The sequence below is a fragment of the Delphinus delphis genome, chromosome 19 (genome assembly GCF_949987515.2).
Source record: "Delphinus delphis chromosome 19, mDelDel1.2, whole genome shotgun sequence".
NCBI classification, from domain to species: domain Eukaryota; kingdom Metazoa; phylum Chordata; class Mammalia; order Artiodactyla; family Delphinidae; genus Delphinus; species Delphinus delphis.
Window position 1 is genome coordinate 5882589 of NC_082701.1, and position 23068 is coordinate 5905656.

The window sequence follows — 23068 nt, forward strand, 5'->3', positions numbered from 1 at the left end:
CCTCGTTAGAGGTCGCCCGAGCTTTCGCCTGTTCGCAGCCGAGCGGGGATACCTTAAGAGTCAAGCCAGGTTTAAATTAAATTAAACTATATCAGAATAATATGATACGAGTATTTGAGTTAAATCCCTGTGAGGTCACAATTTTTTTTAAATAGCTGAGAAGCATCAGGCAGTGGTGCGGACGGCCTGCCCCGGGTCCCAGGACTGAGAGTTGGGAAGCGGCGCGTGGGCTGCGCTGGGGGCGGGTGGGGGTGGGGGCCTGGCGCGGGGCTTCGTGGTCTTATCTGTCTTGCGAGGTGAGGCGCTGCCGTAGGGGGGGGCTTTCCACGGGCGGGGATGTTTCCTAGGGCCTCCGCCGTAGGTCTGGGGACGAATGTGGCGACAAGAGGAGAGTAGGGGGAAGGCTTCCTGAAGCCGAAGGTTCTGCCCCCTTAGGCGCTCCAGCGGCTCCGGCGCCTGGGGCTGGGGGGCTGCGGGGCTGCGGAGAGGCCCCAACCAGGAAGCAGCAGGAGTGCTTTCCTGAAAACGTTACGGGCGGAGGGGTACGCTAGATAGTACTGCTGGGGGCGGGGAAGTCCGCTGGAGAGCGCAGGAGCGGCGGGCGAAGATTATCCTAACTTTGAGGTCCGCCCTGTGCCCAGGAGGGTGGTCAAGTCTGCTTTCTGGAACACCGAGGTAGCACTGCCCTCCCTACAGGTGACTCGGTTATTTGAATTTGCCCCAGCACTTTGCCGCATTTATTCATTGTATGTGCTGTCGAGTGACTTCCCTGATTGTGTTTTTCAGAGGCCGACATTAAAATCGCAACTGGAGAACGGAGAGCGAGGCCTGCTCATCCAGGAGAAACAACCGCAAAATCAGTATCTTTCTAGAAAAGCTTTGGTAAGAAAGCATTTAATAGGGAAGAACCTTTGTATTCTCTTACAAGTTAATCACTAAAGGGATGTTGCCTGTAAGCTTAAATTACACCTAATGGCCCATCTCTGGGAACCCTGCCTCCTAGGTCATGAGCATGAAGCTAAAATACCTTTGTTTAGGTCAGAGGAAACAACCTGACCAGGCCCACCTGTGAATTACTGCAGGAAGGAAGAAATTAACACACCCCCTCAGGAGGCTGATGAGAACTCCAGGAAATGTTCGGCTTTACTCCCTTCCCTTTTAGTATAAAGGATGCCTGAATTCTAACTCAGGCAAGATGGTTCTTTGGGACGCGAGTCCCCCATCTCAGTCTGCCGCAGCTCTCCAAACAAATTCCCTAGTCCTCGCCCCAAGAACTCATCTCTCGGTTTATTGGCCTGTCCTGCGATGAGCGGGTGAGCTTGAACTCGGTAACATTAAGGCATCCATGGTGAGACGTTACTGTTCAAGGGTGCGGGAAAGATCTCAGTAGGATTAAGCGTGAGGATGGCACGGTGTGGAAGCACATGCCTCTAACAGGTCTCTTCTAAAGTCGTTAGCCTAAGGCCCTTGGACTGGCTTCTGTTGTGTGTATTTTTGGAAATAAACAGTCCCTAACTTTTATTATATTGTCAAAGGGGTACCTCCAAAGTAAGAATAGTTGCTGGAAAGTCTATTGGCAGAAGACAGTTTTGGTTTTTGTGAGTTCTTTTGTTTGTGTGTTTTTGCGTGACTTCATGTAAGATAAGGTGGGTCGGTTGGTCTGACGGATTGGCCAGGGCCAGGCCCAGTGCTCAGTTCTGAGAATGCAGCTGTGCACAGGGTCCACCTGTTCCCTGCCCTCTGGAACTTGATAGAATAAGAAATGTAAACAGAATTAAGTCATCTGAGCTTTGGAATGAAATACTTCCTTTTCCTGACTGGAGAGAATAATAGAGGCAGCAGTGATACATGGTGTAAAGTTTTTTAAACGTTTTTATGCGGCATAAATTTCACAAAAGTGTCAAACTAGACAAATTTGTCCTTAATCCATTGTACTACATACTGCAAGTAAAAAATGGGGGACCATGTCGCCTCCACTTATGTATTATTTGTGCATTCGCTGTACTTCTGTGTATGTGTATGCATATATGCTTATTACTAGTGCGTTAAATGTCAGTAGCATTTCGTTTTTCATGCTTAGACAATAAAAGCTCTAATATTTTCTTCTTGCCCCAGTGGATCTTTTGTATATCACTCTGGAAATACTAGTCTAAGCCACCTTGGAATCCCAGCCTGAGTTTTTCACTCTTCACCATTCTTCCCTTGAATGATGTGTTTAAGGGTTTATAACAGTTTCTTTATATTCATGTGCTATCCAGTTGACTTGCTACAGTGTTAAATAGCAAACATTTTATTGGCATTTTATCTGATTGGCATTCTGGACATCTTTTCCTTCCACTAAGCATTAATTCACTAGACTTAAGTTTTTTGGTCCGGCTCACCTCCTAGTTAGGGATGTTGAAAAACCTCTTTGGTTGTCTTTTGTAGTGACTGATTCCTAAGAGACTTTAAGAGTGTGAAATACCAAGCAGAAATGGAGCCAGGAATATTGATCTTAAAATCCAACTATGTCTGTTTTCTACCTGTGGAAGAAAAAGAATGGGTCAAAAGAAATTTTTTAAAATGTCCTTCAACCTAACTTCTTTCAAATGAATTTAAAAGCTACAACACCTAAATAAAGTATTAGTATTTATTCTATGGATTGTGTGCTCCCCGTAACCTCACATTTCTCTTTTTCAGGAATAGGAGAGCTATTCCACCCAGAATGGAAGTGTGTCCTTACTGTAAGAAGCCATTTAAACGATTAAAATCCCATCTTCCGTACTGTAAGATGATAGGACCAGCTGTGCCTGCTGTTTGTCAGTCCAAGCCGGCTACCCTCGCACGTGCTAAAAAAATCAAAGGGCCAATCAGAGACTCAGTTAAAGCAAAAGAGAAAGGGTTAGGGACAGATAGTAAGAAAAGAAATCCTGAACTGAAAGGGGACAGATCAGAACAACAGACAGTTAAGTCCTCTCCACGACTATCTGTTGGTTTGGAAAAAACAAGTAATACAAAGGCTGATAAAGACTTCAAGAATCAAATTCAACCCTCCCTCAAAATGCTAAAAAATACTGAACAGAAGATTACTTCCCAGGGAGAAACTACAGCTCAGTTTTCTGCATCAGAAAACACCACTCCTAAAAAAGAGCTTGCCGAAGACTTGTCTAAATCAGGGGAAAGTAGAAATAACCCTTCAGAGACTGAAGCTTCTTTAGCTCTTGGCCCAATGGAACCTTCTCTGTCAAATCAAGATAGGAAATATTCTTCGGCCTTCCCTAATGATGTACAAGCCGCTTCTGCTGATTTAAGATTGGACAGAGTGGATGCCCCAAGACAGAACCTTCTCATAAAATTACTAGATATGCCTCTGGGCGATTATCACAGTTCTCCCACGAATCTCAATTACGGGGTTGAAAGGGTAAGCACATCATCAAGCAGTGAGAGAGATTCCAAGGCCGGGGATCACCTCTTGGGAGTCTCTACTAGAGACTCTGGGACTTGGGAAAAGAACACAGAATCACAAATTGCAGCTTTTAAAGTTAGCCCGTTAGGTAAAGTCCAGGTCAAGGAGAACCAGGGAAAAGGACTTGACCTTGGAGCAGAGGCATGTGGGAGCCAAGGAAATGCAGAGAAAAGCGCATTTGCAACAGAAATGCAGGAGTGGGCTGCCGTGAGCGATGATTCAGTCATGGAGAGGAAATCTCGAGGTGAAGGCCCCAATTTAGAGTTGCTCACGCCAACGGGGACAAATTGCAGTGAGCTTCTCTCTCTATCACAGTCACGTAATCAAAGTCTTGCCTCTCTGGCTATGAAATTTCTCCAAGAAGAGAAGGCAGAAGCCTGCAGCCGTAATCAAGTCCCTGCTATGAAGGCGTTGACAAAGAGCGAGGAACAAGCTTCTCTGACACCCAAGTCGGGCCGTCGGCCACCAGCATCGCACCCCAGGGGCCAGCATTCTGCACATTCAACCCATCATCACGCTTCTAAAGGCCCCTTCACAGGTCAGATCGGTGCCACCGACAGAAAGACCCTATCCAGCTCCCTGGGGCTGGAGTGGTTTCCAGAGCTCTATCCGGGTTATCTTGGACTCGGGGTGTTGCCAGGGAAGCCTCAGCATTGGGGCACATTGGCCCAGAAGCCTGCGCTCATCAGTACCCAGGGGGGAAGCTGCTCCCAAGGTAAGCACGCTCCTGTCCAGGCTCATCCAGACAGCTCTGTGCCTTCTGAATCCGTGAGGTTCAGAACGCCCACATTCTCACTCACTTGACCTTCCTCGTACCTGGGCACTCCAGTGCGCTGCACTTGTGAGTGTCCTCAGAACGTGGCTTCTTGCTCCCAGGCGTCAGTAATAACAGTGGTTTATCACTCTCCCTTCCCCTCCACCGAGAGGTGAGGGTTGGACTACGACAGGCTGGCCAGTGATGCTGATAGCAGTTGACCGCCTACATTTGGAAGAGGCATGGCCTCTTCTAGAAATTGGGTGGGTATTCAAGCTGAAGAGACTCGGGAAAAACAGGAAGACTTCAGGGTCTGCCTAAACAGAACAAGCGCCGTGCTCGGATTTCAGTCAGGACCAGGTCAGGCAGAAAATAGGTCCCAGACGTGTGGTCAGATGCAGCATCTAGCAGTTTAGAGTAGCACAGAAGGGGGCTTCCCTGGTGGCGCAGTGGTTGAGAGTCCGCCTGCTGATGCAGGGGACGTGGGTTCGTGCCCCGGTCCAGGAAGATCCCACATACCGCGGAGCGGCTGGTCCTGTGAGCCATGGCTGCTGAGCCTGTGCGTCCAGAGCCTGTGCTCCGCAACGGGAGAGGCCACAACAGTGAGAGGCCCGCGTACTGCAAAAAAAAATAATAATAAATAGAGTAGCACAGAAGGGAAGAGCAGATGGGGTTCTTGTCTTTGGGGGCAGGCTGGGGTGGCAGTCAAGGCAGGTGGAAGTGGGGCCTCAGGGATGAGCCAGTGAAGATCAGGAGCAGAGGGTGTAGCCAAGAGGGAGCAGAAATCCATGCCCTGGAGAAGTTAGGCCGGAGAGAATAGGACCAAAGATGGAGCCTCAAGACACGAGAGATTAGGTAAGAAGGATTGGGGGAGAGAGGCTGGGCATCAAGACTGATTGGATTGTGAGTCTGTCTCTTCGAAGCTCCCTGGATGCTCCTTGCTGGTGCCTGGAATGGGTTCAGCAGTGGGCAGGACGGGGGCCCGGGTAGGAGCCAAGAGCTTCCCTACGGCCCCCTCAGTGCCCTTGCTTTTTTCTGCTCTCACCTTTAGTTACTGAACTGCTTCTCTAGTTACGGAACATAGAGTGTCTCCATTTTCCTCCCCAGAAGCTTTGGATTACTTCTTTTTGTTTGGGTTCTCTAGGGGCGTGGTTAGGCGTGGTCACAGTAGCATCCATCTCTTTCTCTTTTTTTTTCTTTTTTTTTTTTCATCTCTTTCTTGCCTAGTGTTCTTTGGTGCTTTCGGGTTATTTTGATAGGAGACACAAAGCCACTCAGAATAGGCTTGCAGCAGAAAAGCTTGTATTATCCCTTCCTAAAGGATACATTTTTCCCCTCTACTATGTTTTTTTTGTGAATGCTCACATATTCACTAAGCCCCAGTTTGGCTGTTGTGGAAAGCATTTTTTTTTTTTTTTTTTTTTGCGGTACGCAAGCCTCTCACTGCTGTGGCCTCTCCCATTGCGGAGCACAGGCTCCGGACGCACAGGCTTAGCGGCCATGGCTCACGGGCCCAGCCGCTCCGCAGCATGTGGGATCTTCCCGTGCATCGGCAGGCGGACTCTCAACCACTGCGCCTCCAGGGAAGCCCAAGCATTTTCTTTTGTATTTTAATTATCCCTTTCTAAAGGTTTCAAAATGGACATGTATTAAGAGGGTTGCTAGCTTAAAGCTACGTTTCCTTCAGCTGCCTCAGTGGTTAACCGGGTTTTCTACGAACAGGTCTAACATCTTCACTGTCTTTACAAAGTTGTAGTATCAAGTCCCTATTCCATCTTAACATAGAATTAATATACTCACATTTGTGTTGCTTTGTGGTTTTCAGGGTGCTTCACCTATCTTCTGATTTTGGCCTCACCACTCTGAGATGTGGGCAGAGTGCTTTTCTCTCTGTTTTGCAGGTGATGAAACAGGCACAGGGGATAAGTGATTTGTCCAAGGTGGTGATGCCAGTAAGTGGTAGAGGTGCAAGTAGAACCCCGTTTCCTGAGGCCTAGTTTAAAGCTTTCACTCAACCATGTTGTAGAAAATGCGCCACAGCTAGACACACAGGTGGTGTTTATATCTGCGAGCTTCTCTGTGGTTTTCAGTGGCGTAAACACACACAGCCCATAGCAAATCTCTAGCTTGTAGAAGGGCTTCTTTGTATTCTGTCCTACCCTCTGTAGTGCGAAGGTGAGTTCATTTTAGTGGGAAAAGGGAGGGAACTAAGAATGTTTATCAGGTGATGGCGGTTTCTGGTCGTTGTGCGAGATGCCTGATGTAATTATCTCCTTTAATCCTCCTGAGGGTTCTGAGGGGCTGTCACTGCCAAAGACTGCCCTCTGTTGTGGGCGAGGAGTCTGAGCCTCAGCGGGCTCAGTGACTTGCCCACGTTCGCCAGTAAGCGGCAGTCGGGATTCAAATCCAGGTCCGTCTGGCTTGTACATCCACGGTCTTTAAACTCAGCCTCAGGCTTACTTTAGGGCAGTTAGTGGCCAATATCACGGTTGATTTAAGTTATTAGTAACACTCCCTTTAATAGGTCCCAAGATTACAGTAATAATAAGGTAAGAGATAACAGTAACCCATGTTACTAAATCAATAGGCTTGTGAAATTGAATATGGGGGAACAATACAAGTTTTCCTTTAATAGTAAGTTCTTCCAGGATAGTGGCTAGAAGCGATTTTGTTCTCTTTTATTGGTCACAGTCTGTAATGTGTGATTAGTTTGGGTTCCTGTATCGGGGAACGTGTAGCCATCACTGTGCCTCTAGTTCTGTTGTAAACTGAAAAACTGTTGGAAGTTGGCTCCACCATTAACGGCCAGACTGGGATGCTGCTACCAAATGAACAGGAGACACTAGAGGAGACCCTAGGATCTCAGTTAAGGTCAAGACCTGATTCCTTAGTTGGCCAGGGACTTCAAGGCCGTCAGGTCTACAAGGATAAAAAAGCAGTGTGGCTCCTCAGCTTTGTACCTTCACCTGGCAGTGACTGTCCCCAGTGACTGCAGGGTCAGACTGACCTCCCAGCAGTCATTGCAGAAGAGCTTGGGCTATATGTGCCCTTACTCAGGCAAAACCTTTGATGGGCCACTCCTCCTCTATCTCAGGAAACCAACTCATCCCTTTGATACTTAAAGGCAGAGCCAGTGAGCTAAGAGTTACTAAGTTAACTATATATCAGGTGTGATACCTGCATGTTTACCTAAGTTATCTTAAGGAATCTTATACCAGTTCTGGGAGATGGGTATTATCCCCTTTTACAGACGAGGAAACTGAGTTTCAGAGAGGATGAGTAACTTGCCCAGTATCCAGTTTCTAACGTGATCTGATGGGCTTTGCCAAGGTTTTCCGGGCAGTGTTTCTTGCACTGGACCGTTGGGCTCCAGGATGTCGTCAGTTTTCTTTCCTGCATGGGGAAATGCAGCTAGTCCTCGTGCATCAGGTACCTGAGTAAACTTAGGTGAGGTGGTTCTACCAGCTGGAAAGGCACCTAGGGCCTTCATTTTGATGAAACAAGGTAGGACCAGAAGCTCTCACGGCCGATGAAAAATGGCTGTGTTTTGAGGGCCTAGGCTCGGAAATCCCGAGGCAGACTGATGGTTCTGAGGATGCCACCAAGCTGGGCTGCAGTTAATCAGGAGTCGGGATGGGGCTCATGGAATTCGGCAGCGCTAGGCGCAATCTTTTGAGTTTCAGGGAGAAAGATTCTCGTGGACCTCACTACCAGAAGGAGTAAGTTTTCCTGGCCTGAGGGAAAGTACATTTTAGAAGTCCAAGATTTAAATCTCAGGAGACTCAACAAGTACCAGGGTCTGAGAGCTCTCAGCAATAGAGGACTTCGTTCAAAGGAAACCTCTCAGAGTCCCAGTCGCCTTGAGAGCGTTCAGCTGGGAGGGCTGGCTGGGCCTTTACAGAATTCAGGTGCCTGGGCTTTGGGGCTGAAAGTTTAAGAGATCTAGGTCCTCGGTTCCCAAATCTGGACAGTTAACAGTTTCACGTGGTCATTTTTTTTTTTTAAGAGTAAAGATTGCTAGGCATCATCCCCAGAGATTGATTCTGAAGCGAGGCCTCAGAATTGTATTTTCAGACGCTTCCTCGGTGTCACTGAAGGTCAGCCACGTTTGAGAACTGCTCCTGGAGGTGATGACCCTGGCGCAGGTGCCTCAGACCCAGCAGTGGGCTGTTCTCAAATTGTGGCAGGGGAGAAGGTGGTTTGGAAAAAAAAAAAAACTTTGTGTAATTACAAAAAGCAAAATATGGCTGACGGGGTTACCAGAAGGTCAAGTGAGAAAACTTTATAGGTCATGGGTTTTTAAAGGCCAAGAAACAGCTAAATAAAGGCTGTTCTCTAACGTGAAACCAGGATTTCCATCAGTAGGGTATCCGTGTGAGGTGGGGTTTTTTGTTTTGTTTTTTAAATGTATTTATTTATTTATTGGCTGCGTTGGGTCTTCGTTGCTGCATGCGGGCTTCTCATTGCGGTGGCTTCTCTTGTTGCGGAGCACGGGCTCTAGGCGCGCAGGCTCACTAGTTGTGGCTCGCGGGCTCTAGGGCGCAGGCTTAGTAGTTGTGGCGCACGGGCTTAGTTGCTCCACGGCACGTGGGATCCTCCTGGACCAGGGCTCGAACCCATGTCCCCTGTATTGGCAGGAGGATTCTTAACCACTGCGCCACCAGGGAAGCCCTTGGGTAGTGTTTTTACATCCACAGCAACTTTTACCACACCTGCTAAACCCGTTGTAAATATTTGCTTAATTTATCCTAATGAACCAAACCAAGACCAGAGAATCAGCAATAGTAGAGATTCCCTGCCTGTCATTAAACATGGAAGATAACAGGGGCAGGGAAAATGTAAATACATAGCCTAAACCCTTTCTGGTTCTACTTTATAGTTATTCATGTATTGAACATAAATAAGAAGTGTGCTGGTCAGCAGTCGTGCCGGGCTGGGCTGATAGAGCTGGCTTGTCGACTGTTGTAGTGACAAGTAGCAATAATTAACGTGACAGTAGAAAGTCATACTTTTTGCTAATAAGATGTTTAGCAGGTGAGAGGAAGTATAAATGATTCATTTCATTAAGTATGTATCCCTGGATCATCTGGGCACTATATTCATCGGATTGGAAATGGATCTAGGTCCTGATCCCCAGGGTCCCTTAGTCTGTCGAAGAACCTTTTCTTGATGTGGAATAGACAGCTTTGACCTTCAGTGGTTACCAGTTAGCCGCAGCCCAAGGCAGACATTAATCCACCTATTTAGAATATACCTTTCCTGCAGCCTCGCCCTGGGAACCTTGGGCACTGAGTGTTGGGGAAGAGGATGGATTTAAATGAATTATCACAGTGACTGTTTGGAACCCTAGTTCCTTTGTTGGAAAGAAGTTCGACGGCGGTAAGAAGTTTGGAAGCCCCGGCCAGGCTCACAACCTCCAGCTTTTCTCTAAGGAGGCTCTTGGGAGCTGTCCAAACAGGTGAGGCTGGAATCACGAGTGCTGGGCTCTGTTGCTGGTTCCAGGCATTTGGAGAACTTTCTCTTCCTTTAGCCATGGCTGTTACAGCAGGCTCGAGAAAGAGAAGAGGACACCCTTGTAGTCTTACTGCTCTCCTGCCTGGCTGTTTTCATCCGGGAGGCTCATGTAATTAAAAGCACCGAAGCTAATAATAGCAGCTCCCACTTATCGAGCAGCTTTCATTTATTCAGGACTTACCCCTGCCTCTCTGCCGCGCGCCCGTCTCTGCCTTCCCCACGTTGATTGTCCCCAAGCCAGGAAGGCACAACCTCAACTAGACCAGCTGTATTCATCTCCTCCCCACGAAAGACTTTAACCAAACTCCCCAAAATAAGAGTGACTAATTTAAATTTATTAAAATTAAGGTCTTTGGGTTTTAGCCTTTTCATCATACGTGCAATATAGTGGTATGTAAATTCTTTGCAATTCCTTTGCCTAAGCTAACCGGGTAACTTGAGTCCTCACAGATAAGGGCCCCTAGGGGCCTTTGCCTCTAACAGTGAGACCTGCTTCTCTTTGAACAGGCTGGATCAGGTGTCGCACCACCGTGCAGAACAGAGGAGTCGGTGGCATCGTGATGCTCTTCACAGGGTGCTTCGTCCTTTGTTGTAGCTGGAGCTTCAAGCATCTGAGTAAGCCTTTCTCTCTTCTTAGCCTAAATTACAGGTCACATCCCATTATAGGCACCTCCAAGGGATTTTCCCAACTGCTTTTTTGTTTTTCAGTTTTGCATTATCTGACATGCCCTAGAGAATGAGCTGTTGCCTGAGAGGGTTCTTTTGGAGGTTTTTTTAGTGGAGGTTTTGGTTATAGTGGCCTTTATAAGATTTGACTAGAATTTACATAACTGCTGTTATGCTCCATTTAAAATTGTCACTGGAGATCTGGAAAGCTTTGTGTTTTCTCCTTAAAGCTATTTGCCTGTTAGAAGATCAGGGCTCTTCTCCAAGGTGACTTTTTAATTGCTATGTAAGAGCTTCCTTTTAGGATTGAAGCCAAATAGCTTTATACCCCAAAAGAGAGGAGGAGAAGCAAAATACAGCTGTCACTCATCCGTGTGTCTAAAGGCTTAGAGCTGTTTTATTTACTCCACTTTTAACATTAAAAGCACAACACCTTTCTAGTGACGCGTTTCAGCTTGCTCCAACTCTTACCAGAAGGAAAATGCCTAGATTTCATTGCTCTTTTAGTTCCAGATAACTTTTGCTCATTTTTTAAAGTATTGTTTTATGAAAGAAAAAAAACAGAAATAGCCCAGTATTCTTCCACAATTTAAAAACAAAAAAACCCAGACGCTTTCCAGATGAAAATTTTCAGTGTAAAAGTGTAAGATAATCATGAACACTGGAGGCCAGTAGAATTCACAAGCTTCTAAAATGTCAGATTTGACTCTAACTGGATTTGTTGGCTAATTCAGTACCAGTACATAGGGCGCAGGTCAAGCAGCGGGAATGTGTCTGCACCAAACTCTTCCATGCTGACTAGCAGGGCATAGCTGCTGGCCCTTGTCTAATATGCATGGCCGTCGGTGAGAAAGAGGAATTCCTTTCTGATCATCCCCGCATAAACGGAGATGCCTAAAATCCCAAGTCATTTCTTCCACAGGGAAAAAGCCTTCCCTGAAAGTTCTGCCCGCCTGAAGGAGACCATTTAGGTGATGCTTGAGGTTATTTTTCACATCTCTAAATTGAGGCTGAAGAAAGTGAGACAGAAACTTCTCGTTTTGCTTAAGACTTTACTTCTAAATTTATAAAACAAAAATATAACAGAATGATCTGTAGAGTCAAGACGTAGAAACAGTCAACAGAATGGCCTCTTAGATCCTTGTGTTTATCGTAAGAGCTGCAGCGCTGGTGTAAGTAGCATTGACCTGGACACCACGTAAGAAAGCTTTGGCGCTCCAAGGCAGGAACAGTGGAGATGGCTGCGGTGCGAAGTTAACAGTGGAAACGTACTAGGGGCAGGGGAGAGCGTGAAAAGAATAAAATTACTGGAATCTAGCAACTCTGTAGGAAGCCAGTTTTTTAATGTGGACAGATCTGGTTCTGTCTGGATATTTCTTTTGGCTTGTTCTCAAAAGTGACAGAGTTACTGAAAAAACTTCAGTTTGTTTAATCATAAAGGCTGATGTTATTCAAGGAGACAAGAAGATGGCAGAGTTCATCATTAAAATTTTTAATAGCTATTTCCTAATAGCTCATATCTCAATTTTAAATCTTTCTCTCTAAACTTATTCTCTATATCTTGGCATTTTACTGTTCATCTCCACTAGATACTCGGCTACATGTACACTGGTACACAATAGTATGTGAAGTGGCAGGAGATCAGCACACATCAGACCCCTCCCCTTGGAAATGGTTAGGCTCTTCTGGGTCCTTGACCACATCTTGGCAGGTGTCAGAAACATAAACGCAGAGGGTGGGTTCAGAGTTGCAGGTGAGCCTCTGAAAAATCCTTGGCAGGTTATATTTTAAGCTAATTAAAGCAGCACACTAAACAGAAGCCTAAATCACCTTTTCCACATCTTAAGTGAGTATAATAGTGAGCAAATGGTTTCTGCTTATCGTCTCTTCTTGGAAGCTTTTCAGAACTCCACCCCTGTCCCTTCCCAAGAATTTCAGTGCAATACTCAAATATTCCTCCCACTTTGTTTGGGTTGTTTTTGGCTGGTGGGGTTTTTATGTCTCTTCCCTCATCAGAATATTCCATATTTTTCTAATTTTCTGCTTTGGCCCCTAGAGAATAACTTGGGTACTTACAAAGGCTTCAGGGAAATGTAATGTAGATCTCACAGATGGATAACGGTTTTCAACCTCTTTTCCAACATCAGAGGTTGATTACATATCAGATAGCAATATGCCCCTATCAGTAAGTCGATGGGTCTGTCTGTATCTTCCCTTTGCTTGTAATATCCTCAGGCCAAAATACATGTGTTCAGTCCCTCTTTTGTCCCAGCTCCTTCAAAACTATGAAAAAGCAGGTGTGCTGTTCTAAGGCCAGCGTTCATGTATTTGCACACCTCTTCCTTCTCTCTTCCCAGAACTCGATGCTGACTTATCTTCTGCTGTATCTCCCTTTTCTGCTCTTCAGCCCCCTGTCCCCCCCTCCGCCTCTCTAATTATCCCCAGTGGGAGTAATTTAATTCTGCATCAAATTCTTATGGTTAAGGAAAAGGTGTGCTAGAATTCTCCATAAGGAAGAATTCACGGTTGAGGAAGAGTATACTAGAGGCAGTTATTTTAGTTTAATATGACAGAATTTTCAGAACTCCAAAAACAGTATCTTGCCTTTAGGAAAGGCTTTGTGGTCTTTCTTTGTAAATGCCCTGTAAGAGACACGGTCAGGGAGGGGTCTCCCTGCACCTGCCCCTTTGCCTTACTCTAGATCAGAAATGCTCAGGGTACAAAGGTAGGTGAGAATGACCTCTCAGCTATGTCCTCTTCCCCAATCCCCTTGAGCCCAGGGGTCAGCAGACCACGACAGCCCACAGACACAAGCCAGCATGTGGCCTATTTTTTGTAAATAAAGTCTCCGTGGGACACAGCCCTGCATCTTTGGTTAGGTGATGGCTGTGGCTGCTTCCACACTGCAGTGGCAGAGTTGAGTTGTTGCAACAGAGACCATAGACCCTGCAAAGCTGAAAATGGTTATTCTCTGGCCCTTTACAGAAAGCGTGCCAAGCCCTGCCCCAGATGGACAGGACACCTCACGGGCTCCTGTGTCGGAGGGATGAAGAGGACTGGGGATCTCCGCTCTGAAGCATTTAGTTAGGAAACGCGTTTCAGGAGGAGAAGCCTTTCTGGACTCAGTACCTAAGTGCCTGAGTGTTGCCCCCTCAGCTCCTCACAGCATGTGAGTGCAGTGGTGACGGCAGGAGTAAGCTCACAGCCCCCCAGGGTTGTCATCAAGATCATTTTTGTCCCTAACTGTAAGTAAACTAGCGCCACTTGTTGCAATCAGAATGCTAAAACATCATGAAAGGGTTTAACTCGGTTAGATCACAGTGAATACTTTACATCCCTGAAAATTAGTTCTTTAATGAGAAAAACGAACTACTTAATGACCCATCAGTCCTGAAGGGATATCTGCTGCTTATTGCCCGGTATGTTGTGTTAGTTTCAGGCGTACAGCATGGTGATGCAGTTACACATATATATCTATCGTTTTATGTATACGTATTCTTTTACAGATACCTTTCTCTTATAGTTTATTACAAAATTTCAAATAGAGTTCCCTGTGCTACAAGTAGGTCCTTGTTGATTATCTATTTTATATAGAGTGGTGTGTATCTGTGAATCCCAACCTCCTACTTTACCCCTCCCTCCCCCCGCCCTTTTCCCCTTTGGTAACCATAAATTTGTTTTCTACGTCTGTGGGTCTTTTTCTGTTTCATATATAAGTTCATTTGTATCATTTATTTTTTGTAGATTCCCCATATAAGCAATATCATATATTTGTCTTTCTCTGTCTGACTTACTTAGTATGATCATTTCCTAAGTCCATCCACATTGCTGCAAATGGCATTATTTCGTTCTTCTTTTTTTTTTTTTTATAAATTTATTTATTTTTTTGGCTGTGTTGGGTCTTCATTTCTGTGAGAGGGCTTTCTCTAGTAGCGGCGAGCGGGGGCCACTCTTCATCGCGGTGTGCGGGCCTCTCACTGTCACGGCCTCTCTCGTTGCGGAGCACAGGCTCCAGACGTGCAGGCTCAGTAGCTGTGGCTCACGGGCCTAGTTGCTCCGTGGCATATGGGATCTTCCCAGAGCAGGGCTCGAATCCGTGTCCCCTGCATTGGCAGGCAGATTCTCAACCACTGCGCCACCAGGCAAGCCCTACTTCGTTCTTTTTAATGGCTGAGTAATATTCCATTGTATATATGTACCATATCTTCTTTATCCATTCCTCTGTCAGTGGACATTTAGGTTGCTTCCATGTCCTGACTATTGTAAATAGCGCTGCTGTGAACATTGGGGTACATGTATCTTTTCAAATCATGGTTTTCTCCAGATATATGCCCAGGAATGGGATTGTAGGATCATATGGTAGCTCTATTTTTAGTTTTTTAAGGAACCTCCATACTGTTCTCCATAGTGGCTGTACCAATTTACATTCCCACCAACAGTGCAAGAGGGTTCCCTTTTCTCCACACCCTCTCCAGCATTTATTTTTTAAAATACATTCTTTTTATTTTTTAATCAACACCTTAATAGATTCACAATTACTTTATCTGTACTGATCCTTTTTGTTTTTTGGGTTTTTTTGGCTGCATCGCGTCTTAGTTGCGGCATGAGGATCTTTCGTTGCGGTGTGTGGGCTTCTCTCTACTTGTGGCACACAGGCTCTAGAGTACGTGGGCTTAGCTGCCCCGTGGCATGTGGGATCTTAGTTTCCCAACCAGGGATCTAACCTGGGCCCCCTGCAGTGGAAGCATGGAGTGCTAACCACTGGACCTCCAGGGAATTCCCTCTAGCATTTATTATTTGTAGAGTTTGATGATGGCCATTCTGACCAGTGTGAGGTGATACCTCATTCTAGTTTCGATTTGCATTTCTCTAATAATTAGCCATGTTGAGCATTTTTCATGTGCCTTTGGCCATCTGTATGTGTTCTTTGGAGAAGTGTCCATTTAGATCTTCTGCCCATTTTTTGATAGAGTTGTTTATTTTTTGGATATTGAGCTGTTTGTGTATTTTGGAGATTAATCCCTTGTTGGTTGCATCATTTACAAATATTTTCTCCCATTCTGTAGGTCGTCTTCTTGTTTATGGTTTCCTTTGCTGTGCAAAAACTTTTAAGTTTAATTAGGTCCCATTTGTTTGTTTATATTTTCATTATTCTATAAGACAGATCCAAAAAGACACTGCTGCAATTTATGTCAAAGAGTGTTCTGCCTATGTTTTTCTCTAGGAGTTTTATAGTATCCAGTTTTACACTTAGGTCTTTAACCTACTTTGAGTTTATTTTTGTGTGTGGTGTTAGAGAATGTTCTAATTTCATTCTTTTATATGTAGCTGTCCAGTTTTCCCAGCACCACTTACTGAAGAGATCTTCTCCATTGTATATTCTTGCCTCCTTTGTCATAGATTAATTGACCATGGGTGCGTGGGTTTATTTCTGGGCTTTCTGTCGTGTTCCATTGATCTATCTTTCTGCTTTTGTGCCAGTGCCATACTGTTTTGATGACTATAGCTTTATAGTATACTCTGAAGTCAGGGAAGCTGATTCCTCCAGCTCTGTTTTTCTTTCTCAAAATTGCTTTTACTCTTCCGTGCTTTGGCTATTTGGGGTCTTTTGTGTTTCCATATAAATTGTAAAATTTTTTGTTCTAGCCCTGCAAAAATTGCCACTGGTAATTTGATAGGGATTGCATTGAATCTATAGATTGCCTTGGGTAGTATAGTCATTTTGACAATATTGTGTGTGTGTGTGTGACGTGGGTCTCTCACCATTGTGGCCTCTCCCGTTGCGGAGCGCAGGCTCAACGGCCATGGCCCACGGTCCCAGCTGCTCCGCAGCATGTGGGATCTTCCCAGACCGTGTCTCCTGCATCGGCAGGTGGACTCCCAACCACTGCGCCACCAAGGAAGCCCCATTTTGACAATATTGATTCTTCCAATATAAGAACATGGTATATATTTCCATCAGTTGTGTCATCTTTGATTTCTTTCATCAGTGTCTTTTAGTTTTCAGAGTACAGATTTTTTCCTTCCCTAGGTAGGTTTATCCCTAGGTATTTTATTAGGTTGGCCAAAAAGTTCGTTTGGGTTTTTCCGTAACATCTTACCAAACTTTCTGGCCAACCCGATATTATTTTTGATACGATGGTAAATGCGATTGTTTCCTTTATTTCTCTTTCTGATCTTTCATCGTTAGTGTTTAGAAATGCAGATTTCTGTGTATTAATTTTGTATCCTGCAAGTTTACCAAATTCATTCATGAGCTCTAGCAGTTTTTTGTTAGAGTCTTTAGGATTTTCTGTGTATAGTATCATGTCATCTGCAAACAATGACAGTTTTACTTCTTTTCCAAATTGGATTCATTTCTTTTTCTACTCTGATTGCAGTGGCTAGTACTTTCAAAACTATGTTGAATGAAAGTGGCAAGAGTGAATATCCTTGCCTTGTTCCTGATCTTAGAGGAAATGCTTTCAGCTTTTCGCCATTGAGTGTGCTGTTAGCTGTGGGTTTGTCATATACGGCCTTTATTATCTTGAAGTAGGTTCCCTCTGTGCCCATTTTCTGGAGAGTTTTTATTGTCAATGGATGTTGCGTTTTATCAAAAGCTATTTCTGCGTCTATTGGGGTGATCATATGGATTTTATTCTTCAATTTGTTAATGTGCTGTTTCACACTGATTGATTTGCAGATATTGAAAAATCCTTGTATCCCTGGGATAAATGCCACTTGATCATGGTGTATGATCCTTTTAATGTACTGTTGGAGTCAATTTGCTAGTACTTTGTTGAGAATTTTTGCGTCTGTGTTCATCAGTGATATTGGCCTGTAATTTTCTTTTTTTGTGGTATCTTTGTCTGGTGTTAGTATCAGGGTGATTGTGGCCTCATTGAATGAGTTTGGAAGTGTTCGTTCCTCTGTAGTTTTTTGGAATAGTTTCAGAAGGATGGTTGTTAACTCTTCTCTAAATGTTCAACAGAATTTGCCTGTGAAGCCATCTGGTCCTGGACTTTTATTTTGGGGGAGTTTTTTAATCACAGATTCAATTTCAGTACTTGTAATTGGCCTGTTCATATTTTGTTTCTTCCTGGTACAGTCTTGGGAGACTGTAACTTTCTAAGAATTTGTCCATTTCTTCTAGGTTGTCCATTTTATTGGCATAGAGTTGCTTGTAGTGGTCTCTTACGTCAGTTGTAACTTCTCCTTTTTCATTTCTAATTTTTTTGGTTTGGGCCCTATCCCTTTTTTTCTTATGAGTTTGGCTAAAGGTTTAGCAATTTTGTTTATCTTTTCAAAGAATCAGCTTTTAGTTTCATTGATCTTTTTGTTTTATTAGTCTATTTATTTCTTCCGTGACCTTTATGATTTCTTTCCTTCTACCTATTTTGTATTTTGTTTGTTCTTTAGTTGCTTTAGGTGTAAGGTTAGGTTGTTTGAGACTTTTCTTGTTTCCTGAGGTGAGCTTGTATCACCATAAACTTCCCTGTTAGAACTGCTTTTGCTGCATCCCGTAAGTTTTGGATCCTTGTGTTTTAGGTTTCGTTTGTCTCTAGGTGTTTTTTGATTTCCTCAGTGATCCATTGGTTGTTTAGAAGCATATTGTTTAGCCTCCACATGTTTGTTTCCCACCTAGAGAAGTTGCTTTAGCATTTGTTCTAAAGCTGGTTTGGTGGTGCCAGTCCTTAAGCTGTTGCTTTCTCTGTCAAATCTAAATGAGAGCCTTGCTGGGTAGAGTAATCTTGGTTTTAGCTTTTTCCCTTTCATCACTTTATATTGTGCCACTCCCTTTTGGCCTGCAGAGTTTCTGCTGAAAAATCAGCTGATAACCTTATGAGAATTTCCTTGTTGCTTTTAATATTTTCTCTTAATCTTTAATTTTTGTCATTTTTATTATTGTGTGTCTCGGCATGTTCCTCCTCCTTCTTCTTCTGGGACCCCTATAATGTGAATGTTGGTGCCTTTGATGTTGTCCCAGAGGTCTCTTCAACTGTCCTCATTTCTTTTCATTCTTTATTCTGTTACACAGCAGTGATCTCCACCATTCTGTCTTCCAGTTCACTTACTCCTTCTTCTGCCTCATTTATTCTGCTATTGATTCCTTCTAGTGTATTTTTCATTTCAGTTATTGTATTCTCAACTCTGGTTGTTCTATCTTCTCTTTCTTAAAACTTCTTGTAGCTCCTCACTCTGCATGCATTCTTTTCCCAAGTTCTTTGCCTCGGTTCGCAGCCTGCAAGATTGTAGTTTTCTTGCTTCTGGTGTCTGCCCGCAGTGGGTGAGGCTGGTCTAGAGGCTTGTGCAGGCTTCCTGGTGGGAGGGGCCAGTGTCTGCCCTCTGGGTGGGGCAGGGCTGTAACAGGGGGCACGTTGAGAGGTGTCTGTGGGCTCAGGGAGTTTTCAGGCAGCCTGTCTGCTGATGGGTGGGGCTGTGTTCCCTCTGTGTTGGTTGGTTGGTTGGTTGGCCTGAGGCCTCCCAGCACTGGCGCCTGTAGGCTGTTGGGTGGGCCCAGGTGTTGGTGCTAATTACCCAAGCAAGAGGGCTGCCCAGGTAGGTCTGGCCCAGGCTTCTACGAAGTCACTGCTTTCGTCCTGGGTCCTGGTGCTCTGCACCCTCCAAGAGTGGAGTCTCTCTGTTTCCCTCACTCCTGTGGGGCTCCTGCAGTCAAACCCCGCTGGCTTTCGAAGCCAAATGCTCTGGGGGCTCCTCCTCTGCTGCCAGACCCCCAGGCTGGGGAGCCTGATGTGGGGCTCCGAACTCTCTTCTAGGAGGAAGTCTGTGATAAAATTATTCTCCAGTCTCTGGGTCACCCCCTCAGGTGGTGTGGGAATTGATTGTGTCACAGTTGCACCCCCTCCTACCATCTCGTTGTGCTTCCTTCTTTGTCTTTGGATGTAGGATATCTTTTTTGGTAGGTTCCAGTCTTTTTTTAATCAATGTTTGTTCAGCAGTTATTTGTGATTTTGGTGTGCTCGTGAGAGGAGGTGAGCTCAAGGTCCTTTCTACTCTGCCATCTTGTCTCTAGTCTGAATGGCTTTCTCCTGCTGGTAAGCCATCAGAATGAAGTGATCAAGTTTAGCAGGGCCTTGATCTCTGATATCTCCCAGTCTGTTTCTGTTCCAACCAAAATAGCATTTTCAGTTGTAGGTACCAACGTATTTAACATCACCTAAGGAATAGTTACTCTTCAGTTTCTGTTGTGGAATGTACTTAATTATCTCTTTTTTCTGGGCTTCCAGTGCGAATGTCTGTGTAAACGATCTTTGTGACCTTGAGCAAGTGACTTAACCTCTCTGTGCCTTGGTGTCCTCATCTGGTGTTCGGCAGAGATGCTTGGCAGCTGTACGTTGAGAGAGAGACAGCAGTCGACAGCCCCAGACCAGCTCCACCTTGACCCCAGGAATGTGCCTGTGCCGATGAGCTGAGCATTGATTCTTAAAATGATGTGGGTGACTTTGAAAAAGCCGTCTGAAGTTTGTCCAGATTCTGGAATTATTTGATTACGTCCACAAAGTAACAGGGAAAGGTTTCCCTATCTACGCATTGCTGCCATCTGAGGTAGGGAAATCCTTGACGACCTTTTATCGAGTCTTTTAGTGATTTCTTAGTAATGTTCAAAATAGTTTGAGAGTTAAGGTCAGCTGATAACTGATTCTTTTCTTAGATTCAGATCTAAACAAACGCAGCATGATCCAGGGATATGCCTCTTGGCTCCAGTTCGCAATATTGTAAACTTGCCTTACGAGGATGCATTTGTTGTTCATACTACGACGTAAGTTTGTTTGCACAGCCAGGCCCACCCATTTATGTGATCTGGCAGATTCCAGGCTTCCTTAGGAAGACTAGAGGTTCTTTTCAAAGCTGGAGTTGTCCATGAGTGAGGCTCTGCTCCATGCAAAGCCAGTGTGCTTCAGCCAGGAGAGAGGAGCTCGTGTCTCCACAAAGCCAGGAGAGAAGTCTGGAATGCTCTAACCATGCTGTTCCGTTTTAAACAGCCTCCTACATTCTGTCTCTTAAATTGTGCTCCACATCTTCCCTGGCACTGGTGGGAGCTTCCCTGGGTAAACAGCAGTGCTCAGATTCTGCTTCCAGGGCAGCCATGTGCCTTCCCAAACACGGCTTCCAGCAATGTGTGTAGAAACGCAGCCTGAGAATTCCCATCCACCCTGCAGGAGAGTTAACGGTGGTACCCAGGCTTCTCTCCATCCTCGAAGATTTACCGGGAAGGTTCGGTTACTGGAGGCTGCAAACATTCACAGGCACGTCTGGACACCCTGCTGTCATGCGCATGGTCTGTGTAAGGTGGGTTATCTCTGCTACCTACTTGAGTTTAATCCTGAGTGATGATACCTGAAACACTGCCTTTTTTCTATATATATTAAAATATTCAGCTATTAAGAATAAATCATTTTGTATTATCAGTGGAGTGTTTTATACTTTATGGGAAGCCCTATCTGCTGCTACTATTTCTTTCGGTCCTGTTTTTCCTGATTTACGGATTATCCAGTTACTCTCAGTACCTGCTCCCCCCCCCACCCCCGCCATGTTCGTCCTACATATTACTGTTACCACTCTTCATAACAAAAATATGTTCAAAAAATAGTCCTCTATTCTGGTTATTTGCCTCTCCCAGACACTTACCTGTGAAATGGGTAGTAGGTGTGTCCTTGGGCAAGTTATCTGACTTAATTGGAGCCTCCTTGGTCCGGACTGTAAAATGGGGATGATTATACCTACTTTGCAGAGATTTGGTCGAATTAAAAGTCTTGCATCTGTTAATTCCAGCGAAGTGTCACACATAATAGGAATGAAATAACAGCTTTTCTAACACCTCTTGTGGCCTCTTATTTCATTCACATCCTGAACTTGAACTAAGCAAGAGAGGCCCCACCACAATCCACGCCAAAATCCAGCTACCGCCTGGGTGCTCACTTTTGTCAGCCCAGCGCCGTGCAGCCTTCTTTACCTGAAGTCTCCAGCCTGTGAGGCCAGAGCCGCCACCACACTCGTTTTCTAGAATGAGGGAGCAGACTCGAGGAGGGTAAGTAATTTGCCTGCATGGCTGTGTAGGGTTTGTCACCTAGCAGCCCAGGGTGGAGCTGGCATTCAGACCCCCGAATCCGTCTTCAGGGCCGGCTATCCTCCTAGCCTCGGCCTCGCCCTCCCGCTCCAGGTCCTCTTAGCCTCGGCCTCACCCTCCCGCTCCAGGCCGGATGAGCCAGCTGCCTCCGTCTGCCAAAGGTAGGGGCCTGGTCCCACCGCGCACTGTGTGTCGTCCCTCTTCTCTCCACTCCTCCAAAAGGCGCAGCCTTGCCTCCCTGCTCCTTTCCCCGTGGATTAAGTTGCATTGGGGTTTGACTCAGACAGTGACCGAGACCACACGGCATTCACTGATCCATGTCACTTCCTTACGTCCCCAGGATAAGCCTCACTCGTACCATCCACCTCCCTGTAATTCCTTACAGAAGGCATGCACAGAATCTCGTCTTACACTTAGGGAAGCCATATAGGGAAGCAGCTGTCATGCTAAAGAAACCACTTGATTTAATTGTTCGTTTACAGCAGCAGCTGAGGCCGTGTGCACAGGAAGGCCACGTGCCGCCCAGAACTGTCGGCGGCAGGACGGGAGCTAAGCACAGGACAGTGACCGTTTCCCATATACTCGAGCTCTTGGTTTTACTTACATTGTGCTCCCCCGTTCTATGAATACCTCCTTCCTGCCACACTCAGTCAGCCTCCACTCCTGCTATATTTTCAGTAGCTCGTTCACGTACAGAAGAGGAAATTGAAGCACAGCAGGCTGCTTCTGCACCTCCTTTCCTGGTTAGGCAGGCAGTGGGCTAGCTGAGAACAGAATCCCCTAGGATGGCCTTTGGGCGTCTTCACTAGAAGGTCCTTCAGTTCCCCAGACCGATCAGGGGTATTTTTTGGTAACTTCTACCAGTTGACTCTTACTGGCATAATGGCTCATTTTTCAACACTACAAGAGAAAAAGTTAATGGTGTGACTTTTAGTAAATTCAAATCCTAAGAGAAAAATCCTAAATTGTCTAGGGCACCCTAGGAGCTGGTTAGCTGGCTTTCTGAGGAACGTGATGGATTGTGCTCATAAATGAAGGTCCACTTCTGGCCTGAAAAAGGCCTTGAGGTTCAAGCCCCATCATCGCTAACCCAAAGAACAGGGCTGTGGATGCATGAAGACCAGGAAATCCATCGTGTGAGGAAAGCAAGGCCTGATAGTACAATTCTCTTGCAGACTAGAGAAGGCAAAGGTCAGGACAGTTCAGAGGCAATCTCATGAGTGTAAAACATGATTTTTTTCCTGAGGAATCAGAAGATAACAACCAAGAAATGTAAGGTGTGACATTCCCTTCCTTACCAAGCCGCCCCTTACCAAGACTGTGCCAAGTCTTAAGGCTATTATGTATAAATAACTCAAGGGATCGTCAGGTAGCAAAATAGTGCATGAAAGATGTTTAACTTATTAGCCTTTTAAAGAAATAAACAGTCTTGTCTGGCAGGAAATGCAAATAAGATGAGGTTACTGAGACCTTAAAATTGGAACAGTTTGGTCTCGCAGCTAAATTCCCCCATTCTCTCTTAGTTTGCACTCCTAAACCTCAGTCCGATTTTATCTTGCTAATCACCCCTCGTCTTGCCCTCAACAGAGCAGTAGCCCCGCTCATCACCACTCACCCTGTA

The 23068-nt window shown here is 45.3% G+C and overlaps 2 protein-coding genes across 4 annotated transcripts in view; one reads left to right on the top strand and one right to left on the bottom strand.

The window, feature by feature from the left end:
- Positions 1–16141, top strand: MTNAP1 (mitochondrial nucleoid associated protein 1). Of its 3 annotated transcripts, none has more exons than XM_059998179.1 (6): positions 1–69; positions 787–882; positions 2680–4160; positions 9550–9657; positions 10221–10328; positions 13365–16141. In XM_059998179.1, the coding sequence occupies exons 3-6, from the start codon at positions 2705–2707 to the stop codon at positions 13427–13429; spliced, it is 1737 nt and encodes a 578-aa protein (XP_059854162.1). In that variant the 5' UTR covers positions 1–69; positions 787–882; positions 2680–2704; the 3' UTR covers positions 13430–16141. The 3 variants fall into 3 exon arrangements, with proteins under 3 accessions (XP_059854162.1, XP_059854161.1, XP_059854163.1); XM_059998178.1 differs by lacking the exon at positions 1–69 and adding an exon at positions 264–296; XM_059998180.1 differs by lacking the exon at positions 1–69 and adding an exon at positions 606–696.
- Positions 10940–23068, bottom strand: part of CPSF4L (cleavage and polyadenylation specific factor 4 like) — a 22972-nt gene continuing 10843 nt past the window's right edge. Inside the window, exon 6 of the mRNA XM_059998181.1 lies at positions 10940–11650. Coding sequence (XP_059854164.1) covers positions 11527–11650 — 124 coding nt within the window. The 3' untranslated portion in view covers positions 10940–11526. The remainder of the gene's footprint in view (positions 11651–23068) is intronic.

What these genes read in the sequence shown, in the direction of transcription:
- MTNAP1 (XM_059998179.1), top strand. Translation starts at nt 2,705, where the DNA reads ATGGAAGTGTGTCCTTACTGTAAGAAGCCATTTAAACGATTAAAATCC. An exon ending in GGGGGGAAGCTGCTCCCAAG is followed by an intron (nt 4,161 to 9,549) that starts GTAAGCACGCTC and finishes TTGGAACCCTAG; the next exon opens with TTCCTTTGTTGGAAAGAAGT. An exon ending in CTTGGGAGCTGTCCAAACAG is followed by an intron (nt 9,658 to 10,220) that starts GTGAGGCTGGAA and finishes CTCTTTGAACAG; the next exon opens with GCTGGATCAGGTGTCGCACC.